The 27,703-nt window shown below is 21.9% G+C and overlaps 8 protein-coding genes across 8 annotated transcripts; 5 read left to right on the top strand and 3 right to left on the bottom strand.

Moving 5' to 3' along the window:
• Positions 1-536: 536 nt before the first annotated feature.
• PBANKA_0824200 (membrane attack ookinete protein) lies at positions 537-2,984 on the top strand (the record flags this gene model as incomplete). Its single annotated transcript, XM_034564415.1, has 1 exon — positions 537-2,984. The coding sequence occupies one exon, from the start codon at positions 537-539 to the stop codon at positions 2,982-2,984; it is 2,448 nt and encodes an 815-aa protein (XP_034421214.1).
• A 948-nt stretch (positions 2,985-3,932) lies between these two features.
• On the top strand, positions 3,933-6,905 carry PBANKA_0824300 (conserved Plasmodium protein, unknown function; the record flags this gene model as incomplete). The annotated part of the gene is made up of 1 exon (XM_034564416.1): positions 3,933-6,905. The coding sequence occupies one exon, from the start codon at positions 3,933-3,935 to the stop codon at positions 6,903-6,905; it is 2,973 nt and encodes a 990-aa protein (XP_034421215.1).
• A 2,618-nt stretch (positions 6,906-9,523) lies between these two features.
• Positions 9,524-10,518, top strand: PBANKA_0824400 (cyclin-dependent kinases regulatory subunit, putative; the record flags this gene model as incomplete). The annotated part of the gene is made up of 2 exons (XM_034564417.1): positions 9,524-10,037; positions 10,241-10,518. The coding sequence occupies 2 exons, from the start codon at positions 9,524-9,526 to the stop codon at positions 10,516-10,518; spliced, it is 792 nt and encodes a 263-aa protein (XP_034421216.1).
• Positions 10,519-11,166: 648 nt separating this feature from the next.
• PBANKA_0824500 (lipoate-protein ligase 2) lies at positions 11,167-12,330 on the top strand (the record flags this gene model as incomplete). The annotated part of the gene is made up of 1 exon (XM_034564418.1): positions 11,167-12,330. One exon carries the CDS (start codon positions 11,167-11,169, stop codon positions 12,328-12,330), a length of 1,164 nt encoding a protein of 387 aa, XP_034421217.1.
• A 304-nt stretch (positions 12,331-12,634) lies between these two features.
• PBANKA_0824600 (conserved protein, unknown function) lies at positions 12,635-13,764 on the bottom strand (the record flags this gene model as incomplete). Its single annotated transcript, XM_034564420.1, has 4 exons — positions 12,635-12,961; positions 13,054-13,203; positions 13,322-13,456; positions 13,561-13,764. 4 exons carry the CDS (start codon positions 13,762-13,764, stop codon positions 12,635-12,637), a joined length of 816 nt encoding a protein of 271 aa, XP_034421218.1.
• An 849-nt stretch (positions 13,765-14,613) lies between these two features.
• PBANKA_0824700 (thioredoxin reductase, putative) lies at positions 14,614-16,542 on the bottom strand (the record flags this gene model as incomplete). The annotated part of the gene is made up of 1 exon (XM_034564421.1): positions 14,614-16,542. The coding sequence occupies one exon, from the start codon at positions 16,540-16,542 to the stop codon at positions 14,614-14,616; it is 1,929 nt and encodes a 642-aa protein (XP_034421219.1).
• Positions 16,543-18,822: 2,280 nt separating this feature from the next.
• Positions 18,823-20,286, bottom strand: PBANKA_0824800 (polyadenylate-binding protein 2, putative; the record flags this gene model as incomplete). Its single annotated transcript, XM_034564422.1, has 6 exons — positions 18,823-18,907; positions 19,060-19,163; positions 19,385-19,472; positions 19,613-19,719; positions 19,888-19,992; positions 20,176-20,286. 6 exons carry the CDS (start codon positions 20,284-20,286, stop codon positions 18,823-18,825), a joined length of 600 nt encoding a protein of 199 aa, XP_034421220.1.
• Positions 20,287-23,168: 2,882 nt separating this feature from the next.
• On the top strand, positions 23,169-26,597 carry PBANKA_0824900 (patatin-like phospholipase, putative; the record flags this gene model as incomplete). Its single annotated transcript, XM_034564423.1, has 2 exons — positions 23,169-26,174; positions 26,400-26,597. 2 exons carry the CDS (start codon positions 23,169-23,171, stop codon positions 26,595-26,597), a joined length of 3,204 nt encoding a protein of 1,067 aa, XP_034421221.1.
• Between the last annotated feature and the right edge of the window lie 1,106 nt (positions 26,598-27,703).

Genomic DNA, 27,703 nt, shown 5'->3' on the forward strand with positions numbered 1-27,703 from the left:
TAACTTGTCTATTTACTTTGCTATTTTTAATATTTTACCATAATTTTAATGTTCATTTTAAGTTTTAAATTGCAATATTTTAATTTTTTTTTATTAAATTTAATTAAAAGAATAGGTATATTCTTATGTTATTTTTGTGTTTTATGCTTGCATTCATATAAAGTATATAATATGTCAGTTGTTTTATTTTGAGAATTATTCATGCATACATATAGATATAAATAAGTATATACAATTTTATATGTAACTTATTACTTTTGCAATAAAGTGTCTAATATAAAGCTGGTTATGTGCTAAATGTGTTTTATAAATCGTTTTTACTTTTAAATCATATTCTTTTCCGTTAATGATAGAATTTAATTTTCTCTTTGAATGGAATATATCTGCCATTTATAAAAGTAATTACAAATATTTTATGAAAGCTCATAAGTATACATGCCTATGCATACGTAGTACTATACAAACAAACTACGGTTTAGCAAAAGTTCATAATTTTTGTTACATATAGAATATTGGATATTAATATTATAAAAAAAATGATGTTTAAAAGAAAGTATTTATTTTTTCCATGTTTTTTCTTGATAATCGTAAATATTTTACACAAACTTGACAATTTAGGTGCAGATGAATCCCTTTTATATTTTCACATTCGAATTTTAAGCATGAACAAAAATGATACACAAGAGTTATATAATAATAAAGTGAAGATTTTTAATAATGAAATTTTATCTGGCTTACAGCATGAGCATACTATAGAAGACGAAAGAATTAGAAAATTTGTATCGAATGATGCAGATAGTAAACATGGTCGGAGAATAAAAAAAGTAACACTTAAATTACCGAAAAATAGAGTAGACAGAATGCAAAACATACGTAAAATAAACTTTAATGAAATGAGGCAAAACGATGATGCAAATCCTGAAATAAATAAACCAAATATAACACATGAAACATATCCAGCTTTAGAGCCATCAAAACATAATAAAAATAAACAAATGAGTAATGTAAAGAATAAAGTAAATAATTTTGTTAAGTTAATGAAAGATATTAATGATAATATGGAAAACGAAAAGGAAAAAGAAAGGAATAACCCAAATACAGAAGATAATATTTACAATGATGAGCATCATACTGTTGTAATATATGATGGTTTAGATGAAAACAAAGATTTGTATAATAAATATAAAATTGAAACAGAAAATAATATGGATACAAAAATAATACAAGGAACAGAATATTTAGGTGTTGGATATGATTTTTTATTTGGAAATCCGATAGGAGATCCATTTCTTAAAGTAGATCCTGGTTATAGAGATTCTGTAATAAAATTAACATATCCTAAATCTGATGTGGATTATCCAGATAATTATATAAATATAAACCCAAATGGATCATATGTGCGAAATGAGATATCTTGTAATAGATCAGAGAATGAAACTGAAATAAGTACAATGAGCGAATATACTAAAGAACTTTCTGTTGATGCTTCATTAGGAGGATCTTATGGGTTATTTGGTTCATTTTCAGCATCTGTTGGATATACAAGTGCATCTAATACAATATCTAAAAAAAAGTTTAGAATGTTTATATTAAAAAGCTACTGTTTTAAATATGTGGCATCTCTTTCTCAATACTCTCAATGGAAATTAAGTGATCAATTTTTGAGAGCAATAGCTTTACTCCCATCGTATTTTAATTCATTAGAACATGATGGCAAATATTGTAATGCTGAAGAGTTAAGATATAATAAAACAGGGATGGAAAATTGTGGAAAAAGTGTTGAATCATGGTTATATTTTTTTAAAAATTTTGGAACCCATGTATCAACTGTTATACATTTAGGTGGAAAAATAACACAGCAAGTTAAAATATCAAAAAATGAATATAAATCCTTAAATGAAAGTGGATTATCCACTTCCGTGTCTGCATCTGTTGGATTCGGTTTATTTAAAGCAAACGCATCAACAAGTACAGATTCAAAAGAATCAAGTCACGAAGAATCGTCAAATTCAAGTATAGAAAAAGAAACAGTGATAATCGGAGGGACAACAATATATGATCCTAATGATCCATCAAATTTTGAAAAATGGGCAGATAGCATAAAAAATAATCCAATGCCAATAAAAGGACAATACGAGCCTTTATCTAGGATTTTACCAGAGCGATTAAACAAAATATATGATGAAGCATTAAGTTTTTATGTATCATTAAATGTTCCTATAAATATAGGTTCAAAAACAGATGGAGAAATAAAAAATTATAATATAAAAGATCAATTGATGAAATCTAAAATGATACATGGTAGTGGTAGCGGATTAGTTGTATTAGAATGTGAAGATAAACAAAATTTTATATTAGGATTTTCATTATCTATTCCTAATGATTTATCAAACTTAAAAGATTTTTATATGAATACATGTGATGAAGAATCGGATAAATGTTATTCAAAAATGAGTGATAATGCATATAGTTATATATTTGCAATGTGTAATGATGATAGTATACCATATCTTGAGCAAAAAGCAAAATCTGGAACTGGTTTATTAACCCTTGAATGTTCAGAAAAAAATCAAATTATATTATTTGGATTTGGAATTAGTGTATTAAATTCAAATGACCCGATATCAATAGCTATATATCCATGTAAAAATGGAAAAACATCATGTTCTATGCAAGGGTCAACAGATCAGTCCGCTGTTGGTTTATGGATAGTTTGTGGACATGAAGAATCTCTAAATTCCAATTTTTCAGTTTATGTTAGAAAATTAGAGAAAGATAATGTATCAGGAAAAAAGAAAAAAAAAATTGATATTTGCCCTACCGAGGTGTTGTTTAATTTAATATTTGAATTTACTAAAACGCCAATTAACAAACGAAATGGTAAATGTTTTACTGTTAACGATATATGCCCAAAAGATTTCCATGTTTGTTCAGACAACAAAGGAATAAAGTCGTTTAATTACTACTCTGTGTCGGTTTATTAGGGATGAAGTAGACATATTAGAAGTATTCATTTTTTTGTTTTTAAATTATTTTGAAATTCATTAATAAAATTATTCAATATGAATATAGGTTTTATATGCACATGTTTTAGGAGAGGAGTATGCATATAATATTTACAGTTGTTTGGCTATTTTTTATTTGTTTTGAATTTTGTTATTTTATAAAATGGTAATAATAACTATCATTTTTTTTAATTGTTAGTATTTATTATATTTTTTTGATGTTTTGAAATATGTAAAGGATTAAAAAATTTTATTTTCAACTAGAGTATAAACATTTGTGTGACAATATTAATGCATATTGGACATAATGTTTTTTTTTTTGAAATGCCATTTTGAATTCATTATTTTTATGTGAAAAAAATGATAAAAAATTAAAATATTTATTTAAATATTTTTTTTTAACCCCCACAAAATAATAAATATATAATTTATCACAAATATAATATCATACAGTCATTTATTTAGCATACAGTATTACAAATTTTATATAAAAAACTTTTTGGAGTTTCCGGTAGAGGCTTTTCATTTCGGCCTTGTATTATTTTTTATTATTTTTTTTAATCAATTTATATATTTGCAAATTTTTATAAATTAAAAAAAAAAAATATATAAATGATTGATATGTGATAGTGAATAAATATATGATACTTTTTAAGAAATATAATTTAAATTCAATAAAAATATAAGAGGGCTTATTAATCTTATTTTGTACCCATTTTATGGGAAAATATTTAATTTTGCAAAAAAAAAAAAAATCCAATACAAAATACGATACAGAATTCATATAGAGGGATACAATTTTTAAAATTTAATTTGTTTGTTTAATATATTTTGTTTTCGTAAACATAAATGTGATGTATATTTTTTATATAAAAATATAATGTTATATTAATACTTTTCCCATACCCCTCTTTCCCCCAAAACTCAATGATGCTTTTTAAAAGACGAGATAATAACAATGAAAATAATAAGGATGAAACACAAAAATGTAATAACAAAAATAATGGATATATAAATGACGAATCAGAGGCGAAAATAAATAATGAAGAAAAAGAATTTTATTTAAAAAAAAATGAAAAAAATTCTTCATATAATAATAGAAGTTGCAGTGAAAATGGTAATATATATAATTCTGATCAAAATAATTTATTGACAAAAGTTGAAAAAAATAAAAACCGAAATTCCCCTGACCGCTATGAAAGAAAATATCATAGTAACTCTGGGACAGATAATGAATTATCTTTAATACAAAATAAGTTAAGAAATAGAGATAAATCAAATAATTCTAGTGTAAATATTTATAAAAATAGAAAAAGAAAAAACTCAGCATATAGTAATGAACATAATTATAATGATTGGAAAATGAGAAGAAATCAAATAAATACAAAACACTATGAATATAAATATGTTAAGGACAATGAAGTGTGTAAAAGAAAAGGAGAAGATACATTGATAAATAAGGATACTGATGTAGCAATTATGAGAAAATTGAGTAATGATAAATATGATAATATTGATAATAGATTTTTACATATACCAAAAAATAAATATATTCAAACAAATAATTATAATAAACAATTTTTTGAAAAAAAAAAATACAATTATTATTATCAATACCAAAATAAAACTTATAAAAATAATTATTATCAAAAAGAAAGAAGTGATTCAAAATATTTTTATGATTATAAAAATAATAATAATAATAATTCTTATTATTATAACACAGAAAAAACAAAAGAAAAATATTTTTATCGTTCTTTATCTCAGAATGAACCATATAACGATGAAGATAAATTTTCCAATACTTACAAAAATGATAGATATCATGAATCGAAACCTCAATATAAATTTGATTCAAAAAAAAGGAAAAGAGATAAAAGTGAAAGTGAAAACAGAAATAGAAAAACATATCGAAAAAACGAACGATCAAAATCATGTAATTCTAACCAAAATGATAATGAATCTTATAAAGAGAATAATCATTATATTTGTGATAAAGAAAATGACAAATTTAGCGATAAAGGTTCGGTATATGAAAAAAAGGAAAAGTATGAAACTCAAAATGTAGAAAATTATGAAAAAATAAACAAGGACAAGCAAAAAGAAATAACTGGCCAATATTATAAACAAGAAGAATGTGATGATTCCACACAAAATTATAAAAATAAAAAAAATAGTGATAATTTTAATGATTCAGAAAAAGGAGAAACTAATCACAATAGCTATAATCAGGATCATAATAAAAAAGATAATAATTATTATATGGATAAAGAATATCATTATGGAAGAAAATTGACACATAAAGATTATAGCATATGTGATGAAAACATATATTTTGAAACTGATAAGAAATATAATAATAATGCTAGCGATCAAGATAGTTATAGGGAATATGATAAAGACGAGCATGCATATTGTAGTGATGATTCAGATACTACACATGAAAATAAAAAAAATATAGAATATGTTTATATCAAAAGTGAAGTAAAAATTAATTTAGATAATGATGCAGATTTAACAAATTGGGTTGATTTTGATGAAAATGATAAAACTGATGAAAATGATTGTATTCATATAAAATTTAGAAACTTTTTATTGAGAAGCTATGTTAAATCATATAAAATATTCCATCATGATGAATACAAAGATACTAAGTACATAGCTGATAAGGATATGGACAACGAAAATAAAAGTGGATATAATAAAAAACATAGTGATATACATATTCCCTATGATTCAAAAAAATATAATGAAAAGAATAATGATGATGATGAATATACAAACTTAGGATTAAGAGGCATGGAAAATAAAAAAATAAAAACTGAAGAAAGTTATAGGGGAGAAAATATACCTACTAATATATCACATAATTATAGAAACATAGAAGGAAATTATAAAAAGGATTCATATTATACTGAAAGTGCTATGCAATATGAAACAAAAAAAAAAAATTATGAGTATGACGATAAAAATTACTATAAATGGGATAATAAATATGAATATGAAAATGGTAGGAAAAATTATGATGATAATGAAAAAGGAAACAAACGTGGTAGTATCAATGAAGAAGCCCGATATTATTATATCAATAGATATTCGAATAAAGAAAAATATGAAAATAATAAAATAAATTATAAAGAAAATTACGAAAATAAGGATTATTCTAAATATTATAATAACAATAATCGTTACACTAATTATAATAATTTTATGCGATGTGATACTTCAATAAACTCAGAAACCAATACAAAGACAAAGAAATATAATAGTATAAATAATAATGAATCGGATTATACTTATTATAATAAACATGATGATTATGATAAAAATAACAAATATTATTCACAAAAATATGAAAGAAATCGTGATTATAGATATTCCCAAAATCAATATAAACATTCCCCAAATGATGACAATGACATAAACAAATGGAGAGGAAGAAATTATAATACTAAAAAAAACAGTTTAGCCAACAAACAAAATGGTGATGATAATTATTTTGATTTAAAAAACGTACCACAACAATATGATTCTAGTCATAGTGGTATACTAAATGAAGACAGAGATGAACATTCTGATTTGAAAAGTGTACCAGATCATATAATTAACATAATAAATGATATGAACAGTTCATACGAAATAAAAGGGAGTGTTGATTTATTAAATTTAAATGGAGTAAAATCGTTTAAAATGCCTAAGGATTTTAATACAATTAATGAAATTAATAGTACTCACAAATTCTTAGAATTTTTAAGAAAAAAACAACAAGCAAAAAAAAAATGGAAAATGATTGCAAAAAATATATTGCAAGAAGAATTTCAAATTTTATTTAATTCAATAAATTACGAAGTTAACGAAGCGAAAATTAAATATTTAAGCAACTCGCTCGCGACTATGTAGTATTTTTGTCTTTATTTCCCATTTAGCTGGTTTTTTATTTTATTTTTTTATTACACTTTTATTTTTTTATAATACATTTGAATTAATTACACAATTTTTTAAAACACATGCATTATAGCTATTCCCTGACTTATATACATTTATTTATGAGCGATTAATATATTTTTGTGCGTATCTTGCAATTTTCGCCTGACCAAGTTATTTTTATTTAATACCAATAAAGCTAGTTCTATAGAACTATTTCATTTATGTTTCGTGTTGTATTCCCTTAACGCTCTAAAATAGCTATTAAAAAAATGCCATTTTTTTTTGTTTCATTAATTAAAAAAAACCTTGCTTGTGCATAAAAAACGATCTTAAAAAAATAAAAATGATAATGACAATAATATAGAATGACACACACAGCTGTTGAAATTGCACACATTGAATTTAGCTTGTAACCACATTTGTATAAAATACGCTACTACGTTTTACTTGATAAATTGTATGCATGAACATACTTATAAATTATTTGAATGTGTGATAAAAACATAAGACTAACATTTAGTTGTTTATAATATAAAATAGTTTTATTTAAATGTTAAAAATATAACACGATATTACTGTTTTTACTATGCTCATACCAAAGTTGAGTTTAAAATATAAATTACATCAATGGGGTGAATATTGTATTTTGTTGGGGAGTATATTTTTAATTAATTTTTACATTCATTTTATGTATGTACAATTCATAATTGTGCATTTAATATATAACTCTACATTATGTTTAGATGTTTTATTAATTTATTTCGCGGCGTATGTTCCTGATCAATTGTATATGTACTGTCCATACAAATTGGAAAAACAAGCTACGAACAATTATCACAATTATATTTACAATATACACACAAATAATAATATTTTTAAGTTTTGAATAAACCGAATATAATAATGAATATGATCAATAAATTACTTAGCAATTTTTCTAAAAGTATGAAAATTGGAGAATACTAATATATAATTTTCTTGATATTAAGTTTATTTATATATTTTTTTATTTTTAAGAATTTTATTTTTTGCCTTCACAAGTATAAACCACTCAAAATAGAAAAAAAATATATTCATATTATTTAATTAGTTTGACACTGTTTTATAATAGTATTCATGCCCTTAAACTAAATATTATAATGAAACATTTCAAATAGTATTTTAGAATTATTGATAAATCGAATATTTATTAAAATGATACTATTTTATATTTTAATTATATTTTCATTTTTATTTTTATTTGTCTTAGTTTTTTCATTTGTTAATGCACTTGATCAATTTGTTTTTCACAAGCACATATCACTTTAAAAAATATTAAATTTAATTATTTTAAAATATATGAACTTTTGAAAATATAATAAAAATATGTGTGTGACAAGAATTTATGTATTTTTTCATATACCCACACATTTTGTTTTCGCATTTTTCTCCACAATTTTATAATAATTAGCTAAAGGTTGTTGTGTAATAATAAATTAAAAAATGTTTTATAGTAAAAAGAAAGACAAAAACAACTAACAAATAAATAAAAAAATAATAATATAACAAATGCATTTTTATTTGTATTAATTACAAACTGTTCAATTATTTTTTGTTTTTTTTATTGAATATCCCTAACCACAATATCGAAAGAACGTGGCGATATGCTCGTTTGAAAGTATGCTGTGTGTTAGAACTTCGTAATTTATTTACAAATTTTTTACTGTATTTGTATATTTGTTAATTTATTGTATTTGTATATTTGTTAATTTACTGTGTTTGTATATTTGTTAACTTACTGTTTATGCATTGTGAAATTTGAGCCTGTGTATTGTGAAATTTGTGTTTGTGTATTTGCTAATTTAGTGTTTATGTATTTGCGAAGTTTCGAAGTTACTTATTTGTGTTAATACGATGCTAGCAAACAAAATATGCGATCATATATATATGTTTTCTTCTAATAATTTATAAAGACACATTAGAAAAAAAAAAAGGTAAAGGATATGATATATATTATATGAAAGAGAAATTCAAGAATGATATTTTTGACGTTATAAAAAATGTAATATTGAAAATTTAATTTTTATAAACATTTATGCCTTTTTAATAGCTACGTGTGTAATATGTTTATGCATATAATATATATACGTGACTTATTTTAAATGCAATATTATTGTTTGGATTTTATAATGTATTTTCCATTATTACATTGTTTTATTTAATTGTATATTCCATATTGTATATTAGTTTATATTAATGGGTTTATAAATAAAATGATTTTTTTAACGGTATATAGTGTGCTGAGTAATAGTTGATCTTATAAATAAGACACGAAAATACACAATTGAAAAAAAAAAATAATAATCAAGGATATTATTTATTTTAATAGATTTGTTTGTTTTTTTTTTAAATTAATTATTTTGATTATATAATATATGTATTTAAATAAAAAAACGTCGTTTATTTTATAATGTGTTTCCATAATAAAAGTATATATGGCATTTGCTAAAGTTTAAAAATATTTTGAAAGTGAAAATTGTAAAAAGAGCTGAAGAAATAAGCCATATAATATATATCTATGAATAAAATTTGTTAAATAAAATAATTAAAATATGAACAATTTAAGTAGAGCAGTGTCAAATCATTTAAAGACACGAATTAAATATAGCCAAATTAGTACAGATCATAGAAATAACAAAAGTAGCAGTTTTACCAATGCTGCACTTACTACTAATAATAAAAATGTGAATAATAATTATCAATTAAATAATAAAGATAACAATATTATTAAAAAAAATGGCTGTGAAAATATTCAAAATGATGATAAAAAAAATAATAATAGAAATGGAAAAAGAAAAAATATCGATAGCTGTCAAACCTCATACAATAACGAGTTCAATACTAATAAAAGAAGAGAGCCAGAAAAAAATAAAGAATACATAAATGACAACAATGAAGAAAACACTTATGATAATATGAATGAAAATTATTATTCGATACTTGATGAGCTAGGAAAATCAGAAAAAGAAATCTTTAAATCTGTTAAAGATAGCATGGATGAAAATTTAAACTTAGAATTTTTACGATCCACAAGTGAAAATTATATTTACAAGGTTACATCAAGAGGTATGCAAAAAAAAATTAAATAATAATATGCATACTTCTTATATATTCACTCTTTGTATTTACAATATGGAGATTTTATTTAGTGTGTTCTTTATACTGATTGGTTATCAACCATATATCGGTATGTTGTGTGTGCAATATTTGTGGAGCTTTTTACTTTTATTTTGTGTACTTAATATTTCTTAATTTATGCTTTTTTAAAGGCCCCGTTTGCTACTCATCCACATACAGAGACGACAAATATATTTATCGACACATTATCTTAAGTGACAATGTTAGACAGTATGCTGAAAAAAAGGTAAGGCGAACTAATGCATTTTTAACAGAGCATTGTATTATTAATGAGCTCCAAATAGATATAGGAAAAGGATGGAAACATTTTATGATATATGATGGAAAAATAAGGGAACTTATTTTACGAAAAGTTTTAACTGCAGAAGATAAATTAAGAATGGCTGTTCAAATGCAAAGATATAATTAAATTATTTTTTATAAATACAATTTTTTTTTTTTTAATTTTTACTAAAGTGTGTCTATTAATTTTAGTAAATTTATATCACGCTATGCTTATTTTCATATCTTTTGGATTTTACAACTTTATTCCCATTTTTTTTGTATTTTATTTATTTTTTTTATTTCATATTTATATAAATTTTTTATAAACAAATTATTTTTATTATTAACACTCTGGTTGGTATATGATTGACATTATTGTATCAATTAATTTTATCACTGTTATTCAGTTTGATTATTATCACAAATTTATCAATTTTTTTAAAGGTATAAGGGGTTATACTTAAAATGGTAAAAGTGATAAATCCAACTGATTCTTTTATAAAAAAATGCTACTTTGTGTGTATTTATTTTTTTATAAATTTTGAAAAAAAATAAATAAAAAAATAGCCATAGGGTTGTATATATGGCTGGCTATATTAGTGAAACAAATTTACAAATTTACAAATTTTGTTTGAAATATATTTAAAATTTTTTTTATTTCCATTTAAAACTTATAATGATACATACTTACGCATAAAGAAATTTAAAGTTTTTTTAACTTATTATAATTGTTTCCATTTTTTGAGTTTTTATTGTTTTATTTTTGTGGAATATCCTATCAAAAAAATAAAGCATGGTGAAAAATGTAATGAAAAAAATAGTTGGAATGGCTGATATATTTCAGCCAATTTTTACACACACAAATAATAATAATAATAATAGTAAAATACAAAAAAATATTTTATATTTTATTAATTTAACAAATTTCCATATTTATGAACAATTATTAATCGAAGAAAGTTTATATAGGCTTAGTAGTTGTTTAAGTAACAGACTGAATAAAATTGGTTTTTTTGTGATAAATGATACAACAAAAAATATAGAAAATAATAATAAAATAAGACTTTATTCAAATAATTATTCACCAAATAATAAATGTGTTATATTTGGAATGAATAGAAAAACAAAAGAACATACAAATGATACTAATTATATAAAAAAAAATAATATATTATTGATAAAAAGATTTACAGGGGGAGGCACTGTATATATCAATAGTAATTGTATATTAACTTCGTTTATTCTTCCAAACGATTTTGAAAAAGAAACTAGACTTTATCCATCCAATATAAGCAAATGGACATTTGATTACTTCTTTAAACCATTTATACAAAAAAAAAATAATGGTAGATATACTTTTAACAAAACTTTTCAATATCACGAACAGGACTTTGTTTGTAAAATAAATGATAATTACGAAACAAATGATCAAAATGTTATTATTAAAAAAGTTGGAGGAAATGCACAAGCATTTTCAAAAGACTATTTTGTACATCATACATCTTTTATTTGGAATTTGAATGAATTTGAAGAAATTGAAAACGTATTATCTAATCCTTTAAAACAACCAATTTATCGAGATAAAAGAAATCATAAAGATTTTATTGCATCTATAAATTCATGCTTACATAAAAATATAGATACGCCCGATATATTTATACAACATTTAGTTACAAATATAAAGCATGTTTTACATAAAAAAAATAAACTAAATACAGAAGAAATATGGCTTTTCAATAATATCCAATTTAATAATAATGAACATAATTTACCATTTAGTACATGTGATATATTTGATCACATATATACACTTGATTTAAGGTTATTGAAAGAAATTGTCCATTTTTATATTAACAATAATAATTTAAAAAATTTAAGATCCACTTATTTTTTGGATATTTATGGAAATAAAGTTTCAGAATCCTTTTACAATTTTAACTCTTTTATTATTAACTAATATTATGTTTGTGCATACAATAAATACTGCATGCATTTATTAGGTACTTTTCCCATTTTTCAATTTTTTTTATTTTTTATAAAAATATACAATAACAAAAGATATTACACATAATAAGCAACAAAGCATTACCGCAAATGCAAAACAAGATGCAAAATTTATAGTGATTTTTTGTATATTCTTTTGTTTGCCCTTTTTCATTTTTTTTTTATATTAAACCGAATATATACGAATGTTTGTTTGTTTTTAATTCTTAACTTATTTTTTAACTTGAATAGTTATAAATAAAATGTTTTTGAGCATATTAAGGTTTCCATTTTAAATCATGTAAATTTCCAAGCAGTTGCTTTTGCAAACTTAATGGGCTAGCCCACTCAGAATTTAAATATGAATCATCATCATCTTCTTCAAATTCTTTTTCCTCTTTTTTTTTTTTATGATAATATGCTAGCATAGCTTTGTAAGTTTCATTATCTATTCTTGGCTCTCTTTCTGGAGGCCCCATTTTTTTAGGATTTAATTTTACTATAATTTTGGTTTTTTCATTTTTTCCAATTATATTTTTTAAATATAAATTTTCTCCCAATTCCTTCCCTGCCCACCACATCGACGTTTCATTAGGAACGAGCTCCTTTAAAGATGGAAAAAATTAAAAAATAAAAAAAATTTTAAAATTGCATATATATATACATCCATGCATGTCTTTGCTTATTTCGTTTTTACATCGTTAAAATAGTTTTCCTTTTCCAAAATTAATCGCGTTGGTTCATAACTTGGAAGAATTTCAATTACAGGATAGCATATTTTTAAAGTTTGAACAATCAGGTTTAAGTCTTTGTTTAAATTGCTCAAAGATATTTCATTTGTTTGCCCCTATCATGTGGAAAAACAAATGCATAAACATAGATGATATAAAATATGTACATATGAATGGGCGTTTTTAGAGATGCTCTAAAACTGATTAAAACGATTATAAAAATTTTTTATTTACATGTTCTACTAATTGTCTTTTCATTTTGTCCACCAAATTTATTAACTTAATTGCAGCATCTTTTGGTGGCGGTATTCCGGTTCGAAAATTGTTTGCATCTGGACAGGTCACTTCATTTGAATTATAGGAATCACACTGGAGAATTTTAGTTTAAATATTTATAAAAAGAAGAAAATGAATGATTTTTTTGTGAAATCATATTAGCATTTGATCTGCTTATGTTATTGTTTTTATATTACCTCAGACAAGCCTCTAAATTCCTCGGGTCGCAAAGGACCATGTTTTGCTAATTCAGACGATGCATCTAACAGCTTCAATATTTTGCATTTAAGATTGTAAATATTTATCAGATCCTCCTTTAAATTCTTTATTAAATTATTCACATTTGTTTCGTACAGAAAACTGTGGCTTTCTTCAGGCATTTTCACATATATTAGAACCATTTTAGGGAAAAAAAAAAATCGTCAATAATGTGAACAAATAAATTAATAATAAATATATATTTATGAATATCACAAAATTTAGAAAATAATAAAAAGACCACGATATGCATTCTTTATTTTCCAATCTTTCTAAAAAAAAATTTCATTAAGCTTATTAAATTCATGCTTCATTCACATGATTCTATATTTTTTTCAATTATTCCTTAACCTTTGTAATGTGTACTAAAAAATTACTATTCTTATAAGAATATTTTTTTGTGATATTACAAGGATACATGCACATGCGCATACTATATATTGAGAGTTATTTAAAGAAATTGAAAAAAACATAAACTTTATTTATATTCAAACTTAACATATTTGCATTAATTTTTTCTATAGTATTCAATATTATATTATAGAAATATGTATTATTAAACAAAATAATTTCTATTTGCATCTGTACATAGATGGATTAGCACGCAAATTATTTCTTTATCCATTCACTAAATATATTAGATTAAAATTAATAATTTAAAAAAAAATAAGTAAATTGAAATGAAAAATATCAAGTTATGTTATTTAATTTTTGGAAAATCGGAGAATAAAATAGTTCCATTAAAATTTTTTATTATAAAGGTATATTTAAGTTTGTTTTATAAAAAATAGAAAAATACAAATTATATAAATATTTATTTATATTAATTTAATATATAATGACATGTATTTTATGAAAATATAATAATACTTAGATGCATATAAATCAATTGTGTTTCACTTTTTTAAAGATATTTTAGATGTAATAAAATATAGAATAATAATATATAAATTATGAAAAAATATATAGGTCCTATTTATATCAAATTTTGTTTATCCACATTTCCCTCCACCACATCCACCTTTTGCTGCATAAGACAAACCCGATGATAAAGTAATTGATAGATTCATAAATGATTCTGCATCTGTTGGATGAATTCCAATACAGTTATCAAAATCGGATTTCTTTGCATTTAATTTTAAAGCCAATGCCATTCCTTGAGTGACTTCACCTGCATTAGGTCCAACATAATGAAAACCAACAACTCGATTATCTTCATTTTTTAAACAAACAAGTTTCGATAAACAAGTACTTGATATATCAACATCATATTCATCTTTTTGTGCTTTAATATGTTTTGTTCTGTGAACTGCTGATATTTCTAAATTATTAAATTCTTGTAAAAATATTTCAATATTATTTTTTCCAAATAATTCATATGCTTTTTCTTCAGAATATCCACATGATCCATATTCAATAGGTGTATAAATAGATGTTGGTATAAAATTATATTTCATAATTTCATTCGAATTTTTAAATAATCTTCGAGCTAATATTTCACCTGCCTTTATAGCTACTGGAGCTAGCTCAGGTACATTTTCAGCAATGTCGCCAACTGCAAAAATGTTAGGAATATTTGTACAACTAAATTCATCTGTTATAATTTTATTATTATTACTATTTATATTTATATTTAATTTTTCTAAATTTAATCCATCAATATCTCCTTTTCTACCTATTGCATATAAAACAGTATCAAATAATTCTGTAGTATTATTATTAAAATGAACTAAAATTTTGTCATTTTCTTTAGTTAGTTTTTTAGGTAATATACCACACATAAATGTTACACCTTGTTCTTCCATATATAATTTTATTTTATTTGCACATTGTTGATCAAAACCTCTTAATATTATTGAACGTACAGATACAGTTGTATCATATCCTAATGAATTTAAAAATCCAGCACATTCTAAAGCTACATAAGAAGCACCAACAACTAGCGTTTTTCCAGGATCATTTTTTAAAGAAAATATATCATCAGAAGTTATACTTAGTTCTTTAGCACCTATAACATCATCTGGTATATTTGGTCGACATCCTGTTGCAATTAAAATATATTTGCCTGTTACACAATCTTCTTTAGATGAATCACCTTTTAAATAATATGATACTGTATTTTTATTTTTTAATTTTGCTAATCCATTAATATATTTAACTTTTGATGATTTTAATCCTATCATATAACTAAAATTTAATGAACGTATATGAGACTGAACAGTACTAACTAATTTATTCCAATCATGTTTTAAATTATTACATTCCCATCCATATTTATCCGAATCATTTTTAAATAATGTTCCCATATTTCCTGCATAGTGCATTAACTTTTTCGGTACACATCCGACATTTACACATGTACCTCCAATACCCCATTTTGTTCCTTGACTACTCGGTTTAACAAAATCAAATAGCAAAACTTTAGCTCCGTGTGAAGCAGCTTCTTTAGCTGATGCCATACCTCCAGGGCCTCCACCAATAACTATATAATCATAGTCATAATTAGAGCTATCCATATTTTCTTCCTTAATTGCAATATTATTTGTCTGGGAATTATTTGTTTTATTGTTATCATTTACATTAAAATTATCATTGATAGGATTTCTTTTATTATCGTTACACATTATTTTTATTGATTTATTTTTTAAAATATTTTTTTCACACGTTATAGTATTGTTACAAGATAATATAGTAAAGCGGCGTGAAAATAATAAATGACAATTACAAAAAAATATTCCGCAATTACTATGAATAATATTTATATTATTATTTAAAAATTTATTACTATAAATTCTTTGAAAATAAATACTTTTATTAGTATTAAATTGTCCATATATCTTACTATATCTTGTAATATAACGTTTTGAGATTTTCAAATATTTTTTCGGAATAAATGTATAGCTAACTAATGCAGGGTTCATAATTTTTTTTTTTTTTTTTTTTTTTAATCCGAATAAAAAGCTATTTTGTGCATAAAAATGAGGGCATGTTTGAAAAAGAAAAATTAATGTATGCTTGTTTTCTTTCTTAACATATTCTTATTACAAGAAAATATAACTATTTTTTTATAACTCTATTATATATATATCTATTCTTATTTTACATATTTTATTTTTTAAACTGTTTTTTCTCCTATATATAATTTATCACTTTTATTTTGCGCATACATACATATAAAGGTGCATGTATCACATTTTTCTCCTCAAATTAACTGTATAGTATTTAGGCTTTCTATATAAAATTAGTACACCCTGTCCCTTACAATTAACCTTTACTTTTTCTTATTTTATTTTGTCACTTTTATTAATTTATATAACTATTTTGGATATCACTTAAAATATATATCTTTCTTATTGTTATTATCAGGAAAATTATTAAATTTTAAGTTGTGTAAAAATATGAATGAATTTATCAATAACTTTAAAAATATTCAACATATAAATGCTATAACAATATTTTATGTTTTTCTACTTTTAATAATAATTACATAATTTTAATTCAAAACTCATTATGATATTACACACACAAAATATGTTCCTTTGTTCTTTTTCGTAATCTTAATAAATTTAACAATTTTTATGAAAAATTATAAATTTCTTTTAATAATTGAGAAACTTTATAATAAATCCACCATGTTCACAAATATATAGAAGGGAAACAAAATTGGAGATTTTTTTTTTTTTTTTTCAATTTATTATATATTTATTAAAATTCATATATAATGGGTAAACTAAAAGTAAAGGATATTTTTATCATATCATGAATCTATACTAAAATATGTGTGTGCAATTTTTTGAAATTTTTATAAATATTCTTTAGTTATACAATAGATGGCCATATATTTGTGAATAACCATAAAGCTTTGTATTTATATCATACATTCTTATTTATTCATATATTTTTTATATTCATCCCATAATAATTTATTCATATTAATCTCAATAAAATATTAATAAAAGAAAAAAGTAAACGAATAAAAAAATTTTTTTAATAAATCAATACATATAGTTACATAAAAATATATGTTCAAAGTCGTATTATTAACATGCTTTAATGTGAGCACTAGAAAATAACAGCATTAGTAGCAAATAAAAATACAAAAAAACAATTAGGATGAAAATTGAATTATAACATTTTAAATATATTAAGCAGCATAATACCAGTTTATAAATATAAGAAATAATCAAAAGGTACAAATATAAAAAATAAATAATAATCAAAATTATTGCACCATCAACATTTCCACAAATGTAGACGCAATGCTTAAAACAAAAGGAATACAAAAAATACAATGTATGGCTGTGAATATTTCTTTTATTATTTTAACAAGCATTTTTTTAATTTATTAAAAGAGCTTTATTCTTTTATTTTCCCTTTTTCCTTTATCTCTTTTCTTATTTTTCCTTTTTTTTTTTTTTAATTTAATAAATGGGATGTATAAATTTTTTTTCTTTAATCACAATAGATAAATAAAAAAATAATAAGCATAAAAATAAAAATGAACACATTTTTTTTCACTTTAATAAGATAATAACATATGGTATAAATGAAATATAGATATATATGCTATGGATGTTGACTGTATAAATACCCATATATTTATAAATGAAAAATAAGTATAATAAAAAAAAAATATATATATATTATTAATAATAATAATAAAAGATAATATATGAATGAAATAGTAGTTTGAGTATTACTTTAAAATTCACATATTACATATTTATATACAAAATAAACATATACACAGTTAGAATTTTTCTATAAAAAGAATTAGAAGAAAAAAAAAATATAAATAATATGCACTAAACATAAATAAAAAAATTGAAAATATGTATTTATATATATTACCACTTTATATATAAATATCACCCTCGATAAAATAAAATTATTGTATGCATGTTTATGTATATTAAAAGAATGTATGCATATTTCATATATAATCACAATAGTGAAAATGAATAAACCCCAATATAGTATAATATTTAAAGGCATAAATGTGTGTACAAATATATAAAATATTTTGTGATAAATATTCTACACACATATATAAGATAAATAATTTTGTATTATATTTTCATTTTTTTTTATCCCTTTTCTTTCAAGTATTAATATAAATATATATATTAAAGGAAATACAATACTATAGCAAAAAAAAATAAACAATATTCATAAACATATAATTTATATATATAATGAATTTATGCTCTTTCATATGGGTTGGTAACAACTTTTTTATATGTTCCTCTTCCTCTGTAAAATGGTCTAAAACTTGGTTGTCGAAGTCTGAAATGTAAAAAAAGTCGAGAGCAAATATACATTTTTATAATTGTTATAATATTCGTGTGTAGAATATTTATGATTTCAATTGTGCGATTTTTTAAATTTCGAAAAATATTATAATTTATTTCATCATTTTTTTAATATTTTCCATTTACCCAAATCTCCCCCTTGAACTTAAAGGTGATTTCATAACTCTTCCTCTGAATGCACCCATTCTTGGTCTATTAAATCCTGGGATATTTCTTCTTTTACTGCAAACCTATTTTAATTTAAAAATTTTACAAAATTATAAGCATATAAATGTGATCAGAATATTTTGCACGATGCAGGTAAAAAATACACACTTCGCTCAGCTTATACAACACCCATTAAAATAATATAAAACAAGAAAGGATACATGCAGATATATACGATTGGATTTATCATAATCGTCACTCATGCATATTCACATTCATATTAATGTTACTAATTTAAACATACTTTAATTTGTCTTTTTTTGAAAAATGATTCAGATAATGATAGGGCTGTTCGAACGGAAGAAGGATCCGCAAATTCTATGTATGCATACCTGTAAGTAACAAAAAATATATATATAATATATATTAAACGTATAAACATGAAGAAATATGATATAAAAAAAAATAATAATATGCATATAGTATAATCCATATATATATGTATGCACACATCGAAAAAAAAAAAAAATACCCTTTTGAATGTCCAGTGTTTTTATTTACTAAAATTGTGACTCTATTTATTATTCCACATTCTGAAAAGAGAGATTGAAGTTCTTCTGGTTGGGTTGAATAATCAACCTGTATTACAAAAATGTGAAAAAAAATATAAAAATATATTTATATGTACAGACATATATAAATTAAATTGATAGTTCGAAAGGTTTTTTTTTTCAAGTTTATATATTATATGTCGTCAAAAGGTGTTAATATTATTGTTATTTCTATTTATTTATTTTTTATCATTACATTTCCAACAAATATCGATCTGTTGTTTATTTCTTCTTGTTCCATTTCATGAGAATCGGGAGCACCAGTTTGATTCATTTGCATTTCTGCTCCATCATTCATCATCTAAATTAGGTTGTAAAAATAGAAAAAAAAAAAAAAAAAAAAAGTCATAATTTTTTGAAAAAATTGCACTTAAATTATTAACAAAGTATTTGCGGTCACACATATATCATAATTTATAATATATAAATAGATAGAAAAAAAAATATAACGATATATACAATGTTAATGTATTTTTATTGTTACTTTTAATTTTTGTAAATCACTAAATTCCTTATCAATATTATTTATATCATCATCATGAGCTCTAAAGTTTTCCTCCTCATTCTTTCCTGGCTCTTGATTTATTTGGTCCATTTTAATTAAATAAATAATAATAATGATAATGGTAATAATAATGGTATAATAATAATTTAACAAAATGTCTTAAATGTAGGAAAAAAAAAACACGAATAAATAAAAATATATCAAAGATAGATTTATTTAAAAATTTGTGAAAAAAAATATTAATCCCATAAGCTATATAAAAATCCTACAATTCAATTATAAATAGTTATCCCCCTTATATATTTAATTTATAATCATAAAAAATAATATATTATAAAAATTATATTGTAATTAAAATATATGTAAAACGATTTTTATATATAAAGATAGGTACATTGGCATTTATATATACTTTAACATATCACGACAATACGGAGTAAAAATAAAATAAATGAACTTATAAATATATTTATAAAATATGAAATTTTATAACAAATAAAATAAAATGATTTAAACGATAAAATTAAAATGAGGATACTTTATTGCTATTTATCCTAATTTCTTTTTTTTTTTTAAAATAAATCACTGAAAAAATTGTAAAAATAAATTATACGCACTCACTATTAATTATATAGATTAATAAATAAAATGGTATTGTTAAAAATTGTATGTTTTCTTGCTTTTTAATAAAATAATTAAATGAATTTAGTCAAGTTTTAATTATTAAACAATCAAAAAATGTATAGAAAAAAATACAAAAACAGAAAGAATTTGATCACAATATATGGAATTATAAATAGCAAAACCCCCCTTATATTTACCACCAAATTTATAATACCATGAAAGTAACTTGTTATTTATGTTTTTTCATTTTTTTGTTTATTTGTTTTTCCGGCTTAAACCATTTCCTATGTTAATAAGTGACATAGCTCATGTTACTTATATATTATATATTGTATGGCGTTAAATAAAATATGATAATTATATTTACACAAGAATGTTTTATTCGAAAAATATATTTATATACATTATTTGTATGAATTTTTTTTAGTATATAAGATTTACAAAACTAATATTCTTTTTTATGTTTTTGCTAAGTATAGTTCTTTTGAATTTTATTTTTCAAATAATCAAAAGACGAAAATATTTTAAACACACCATCATAAACGCTACAAATTTAATTATATTTAGTACAAACAAACAATACTTACAATATATATGAAAAAAAAAAATCGATAACATCAAAATAATTTTCTATAAAAAGAAAAATATTAATAATATAATTTTCCAATCAATAAATAAAAATGTCCAAATTTTAATTTTTTCAATTGGTTCTTTTACTTTTAATAATATACACAATATATATATTTTTATTTATAATTATATTTAAATGCTTTGTAAGCATATTATATATGTATACAAATTTTATTATTTTATATCATATTTAAAATAGTTATAATTATTTTATTACAAAAAAAATATGATTATTCATATTTTAATCTTATAGACATTAAACAAAGTATACTCATAATTTTATTTATTATCCATATATATATATATATATATATATGTTACAAAATATATGCAAAAATATGTGTATATTTTTATTTGGAGTTTAAACAATTGGATATATACACAACATTTTATTTCTCCTTTTTTTCCAAATTTAATTTTTTTCACTATAAAATAATATATTTATTACATTAAAAGCTTTTCGTTTATTTATTTTCAACATAAAATTGTTATTTTTTTTTTATAGTTGATTAAATATATAAATTAATTTGCCATTTCATTATATTTTTTTTATTATTTTATTGACTTTGCAAAATTCTAATTTTTCTTTTCCTTTTTCTTTTCGATATATATTTTATGTGAATTTTACAACTGTCCATATGTTATGTTATTGTAGAATTTAAAAAGTTTTTCGATCTTTATTTTCTTTGAATTTTTAATTTTTTCGATGAAATAAAAAAAATAAAAATAATATTTACCTATTCTACAACAAAATGTATTATGCATTCACTTGCCATTTCGTATAAATCAAAAATGTATATATAAATATGTTTGTAAATATGTTTGTAAATATGTTTGTATATAGCATGTTTGTATACACGCATTTCATATAATTTATAGAGAATTTCTAATAATGCACAAATATTAAGAATATATTTTTTTTGTAAGTTAAAAAAAAATGACATAATGGCTAGTAAAGGAATAAATAAACAAAAAAGGAACACACTTTTACAGCATATGTGATTAAATATATTTAGCCTTAATAAATTAATGGGAAATATATATATACATAATTGTTATTAATTATTTCTTAAAACTTAATAATATATATATATTTTTTTTAAGATCAAAATTACATAATTGCGTAATTTTGAAGTTTATATTAATCACTGCGTTATTTTTATTTATTTTCTTTATCATATAATTAGAATATGATATTTAATTTTTGTATATTTTACGAGTTTATTAATTAGTTATATTTATTTCAATAGTATTATTAAAAATTTTATCATTTCATAATTTTTATTAATAAGTAGAATTATTATTATAAACACATAAAATATAGTATATACTAATTTACTTCAACCTTGTTATTTCATAAAATTGTAAACTTTTATAAACATTTGTAAATAATTTTACACATGTTTTGAGATTATTCATATTCTTATCATATTTTTTGTTCTCAAAATATTAACAATATAGTTGATAAATCTATCTTTCCCTATTTTTTTGGCGGCTATCGTGTTTACAACATCTTAAGAGTCTGTTTTGTCCTATACATATACACATACCTACACATGCATGTGCACTTTAAATCATGCCGAGAATATTTTATTTATGAATTTGTATGCAACCTTTTGAATTTCTTATTTTCCATTTTATAATGTGTATATACAGTAATGCAGCATTTTATATATATATCATAAAGTATATAAATAATAATACATGATTGTGATAAAATGAAAAGGCCGGAATTTAGCCTAGATTCATTAAAAAAGAACCGAACAAAAAATAAAAATAATTCGAATTATGAAAATTTTAGTGCTCATCATTTTTTAAAAATCCCAATTTTTATTATATTAATAATAGCATTTGCTTTAAATGCTTTTATATATTTATTAATTCGGTTTTTTATTTATATTTTTGAAAATACGTCTTTTTTTATAGTAACAACATGTATAGACGTGCGCAGATATATATCAAATAAAAAAAGAAAAGTTTATGAATTATTTGGAAGAAAAAAAGTAAGCAAATTAAAATGTTCAAATAAAAATGAAATAAATAATTCCAATAAAGAAATTAACAAAGATTTTGAAAGTGTTTTAAAAGTTGAAAATTTAATGAAAACTTGTAATAATTATTGTGATTATATAAAATATGCACACCAAATGGATTTTTTAACTGGGAAAATTATTCATATTAATGAAAATGATGATTATATAAATGTATATGATGTAAATTTATTAAAAAAAACATCAAAAAGTATCGAAAATAATTTATTAAATGGTAATATATTGTTACTTCTTGAAGATATTAAAATAGCAACATCGCCAAGAATAAAAGCTATTTTTCAAGAAAAATATTATTGTAAAACTTATTCAACACCTCATATTATTATAACTACTTTTATAAATAATGTTATGAATGGATTAAATTATATAGAAAATTATGTAAAGGAACGTAAAGAAAAAAATGAAAATTATTTATATTCTGACGAATATTTAATAATTAAAAATAATTTTAAAGATATATTTAGACAATGGGGTAATACTGCTTTATTTTTAAGTGGAGGTGCTATTTTAGGATTACATCATTTTGGTGTTTTAGAAGTTTTTTTGAAATCTTCAATTAACATTGATTATTTTAATGAATATACTAATGTAAATTTTAAAAATAAAAAAAAACAATATATGGAAGAACGTCAAGATAATGAAGAAAAATTTACAAATAATAAATATGAAACATTTTTTGAAAAAACAAACACTACTATATATAGAGATGCCTGTGATTTTAATGAAATTGATAAAAAAAAAAAAAAAAAAAAATTAAATACAAATAAACTTTTAAAAATCAAAAAATTTCTTTTAAACACTATAGCATATGCAGATCAAGAAATAGAACATTATGATAATTTCAATTACGATTCGTGTAATTGTGATGATTCAGATGGTAGTATTTCAAATAGTAATGCAAAATATGAATTTTCAAATAATCATACAAACAGTTTTATAAGGTTAGGGAGTTATACAGAAAAATGTGGAATACATGTTAAAAATAATTATAAATATATTAAAAGCCAAAATGAAATAAATATTAAGCAGGAAAATAATGCAAATATTAAATCCGTACGAAATAAAAATTTTAATAATAATAAATCGAAGCGGCATATAATTGATAAAAACTGTTTTATAGATGACAATGATAATAATATATTACCACAAATAATATGTGGAACATCTGCTGGAAGTATAATTGCTGCATGGATTTGCTCAAGAACAAATAAAGAACTACTTGAAGAATTTAATATCGAATTTATTTATAAAATTGTTTCATGTTTTTCTTCAGAAAAATTATTTTATTCTTTTTTTAATATTTTTAAAAAAGGAAATTTTTATGATATGGATAAAATAATAAAATTAGTTTATGATTTATATGGTGATATGACATTTTTAGAAGCTTTTATAAAAACTAATTTAGTATTAAATATTACTGTAACTAGAGCTGAATCAGGAAATGATATTTTTACATGTGATGAAGATGGTTGTTTAGTATTAAATTATATGAACTCACCAAATGTTTTGATTTATACTGCCGTTTTGGCTAGCTGCTCTTTTCCATATTTATTACAACCATTTAAATTATTAGAAAAAAAATATATTAAAGAAAATGTGTATAAATTTATATCAATTAAACAAGTATATAATTTAAAATATATATTAAATAGCAATAGTGCATATAATAAAAAAATATCGATAAAAGGAAGTCAAGAAAGTCATGATATTATGGGAAGTAATAAATCGGACAATGATGTTGATATTATAAATAATACTGAAAATGTGGAAGAAGATAAAATAGATACATATAATAATAAAGGTAATAAAATTTTAGAAAATAATATTATTAACAACATTAACAAAAACGATCAGGATTGTTATAATAATTTATATTATAAAGAAAACACAAATGTCGACATAAAATTGGATAATGAAACTCTCTTAACATTTGATAATACATATATTGGAAATAAAGAAAATCCAGATTTAAAAAAAAATATAAAAAAAAGGAATATAAAAAAAATAGATTCTTTAGAAAATAACGAAGCTAATATTGAAACTTCCATTTTTAATTCTACTACAGAAAAAAATAAATTATTAGATCATCAAAAAGAACACGAATCAGACATAAATTCTGAACAAATAAAAAATGATAATAAACTATCAAATTCTCAAATCAAAGAAACTTTAAGTTTTAAATTTAATAATATTCGTAACAAAATGATGATGCTGAAATCAGGGAGTTTAAATATAAGTAAAGATGAAAAAAATGAAAACTTAAAAAAATGTAATAGTGAACTAATTGATTTTAATGAATATAAAAATATCGATTTATTAAACGAAGAATATACAATAATAGATAGTGTGCAATTTAAAAATATGTATTTTCATGATGGTTCATTAAAAAGTGATATTCCAGCTAGAAATTTAAATCAAATTTTATCAGTTAAATATAAAATTGTATCACAAGTAAATCCACATATCTTTCCTTTTACGGGCGTTCGAGTACATGGTGAAGCTGGAAAGCCAGTTAAATGGAGAGGAAGTTCGGGGCGATGGAGAGCTGGATTTTTAATGTCATCGATGGAAATATTATTTAAGGAAAATGTCAGATATATTCTGAGGTTAATGGCCTTATTAGACATATCACCAACAATTAGGGGTTTGAATGCAGGATCTATAGCAATGCAAGTATAACCATATTTTTATTTATTTTTTTATTTTTTTTTATATTTTTTTTTCGAAACGAGAAATAGCTATCATATACCAGCTTCATCTCTATTCATGTATCATTTTATTCTAAAAATTATAGTTATTTTTGAAAAATTCATACGCTATATATATGTATATCTAACCCGTTTATTTCTTCCTCATTCATATACTAATATTTTTGTGCGATTATTTTTTCCGTTACAGAGATACCATGGTGATATAACATTACACCCCAACCGGCTATTTTTGAAACATTTTAAATTGATAAGTGTATCGAGCTATGATGATGTAGAGTGGTATATACAGGAAGGAAGACAAATGACTTTTCAAAAATTACCATTAATTATGAACAGAATGAAAATTGAAAAGAAATTGATAAAAGTGAAAAAATGTTTTTTTTAAAAATAAAATATATATTGACCAAAAGAAAAAAATATTATTGCTGGTCATAAAATTTATTAAAATTTTGTAAAAAAAATTATGAACAATCTAGCTTTGAAATAATACACACAAAATTTGTTCATTTTTTTTTAGTATATATATATATGCATGTTGAAATTCCTTTGTGTTTCCTTGTTTGTGTTATATAAAAAAGGAAAAGAAAAAGTAATCTTATTTTTTTTGTTTACACCTACATATATGTTTGTATAATATATATATGCATTTGGATATGTATTTTATGTTTTTTTTTTTTTATCTTAACATTTTTTAGTTTTTCGTATATAATTATCATTAATATGCTAATGACGTATTATTAATCTTGCTTTTTTTGCAAGGTCTTTCTTATATTTTAAGTTTGTATATATCCGCATCCAATCATTAAAACGCATATTCTTCTTATAATTATTTTCAATATATTCATTAGTATTGTCATTATTTTATTAGGTTATGTGTCTATTTTTTCAAGGAATTTTTTCCATTTCCCTTTTGTTCTTTAATATTTTCCGTTTTCTATAACTGTTTTTTTTATCGTATTAAACTTCAATAAATTGAAAGATATAAATTATATGTTATTACATATGTATATTCAATCCATTCCATTTTATGGGGATTAAGCTATTTTGATTGAAAAGAAGAAAATGCGCATCATTTATTTGGGGGAATAATCGAGACATTACTAAACTATGAAATCAAATTGGTTTAGTTTTTACTTCATTTTATACTTTTTCTTTCTTTATTTTTTTTCACAAATTTTGTGGAATAATTTGTATACCAGTAAAAGAACATTACACATAATTATTACACTTAATTTAAAAATTCCAAATTTTATTATTACATATTTTTCATTATAAAAAAAAAAATACATAAAATGTTATTTACTAAAAATGTAATAATAATGGGATACGGTAAAAATCAAATTCACAGCTTAGAAAGAGTATAAATATATGTGCCTACATATCGTAGGCATTTAATTTTCAAAAAAAAAAACAATAATAATATAGGAAATATAAACAATATAACTTGATAAGAGTAAAAAAAAAAAAAAAAATGTGGCGGTAAAACCAAAT

The sequence above is a fragment of the Plasmodium berghei genome (genome assembly GCF_900002375.2).
Source record: "Plasmodium berghei ANKA genome assembly, chromosome: 8".
In the NCBI taxonomy this organism is placed as follows: domain Eukaryota; phylum Apicomplexa; class Aconoidasida; order Haemosporida; family Plasmodiidae; genus Plasmodium; species Plasmodium berghei.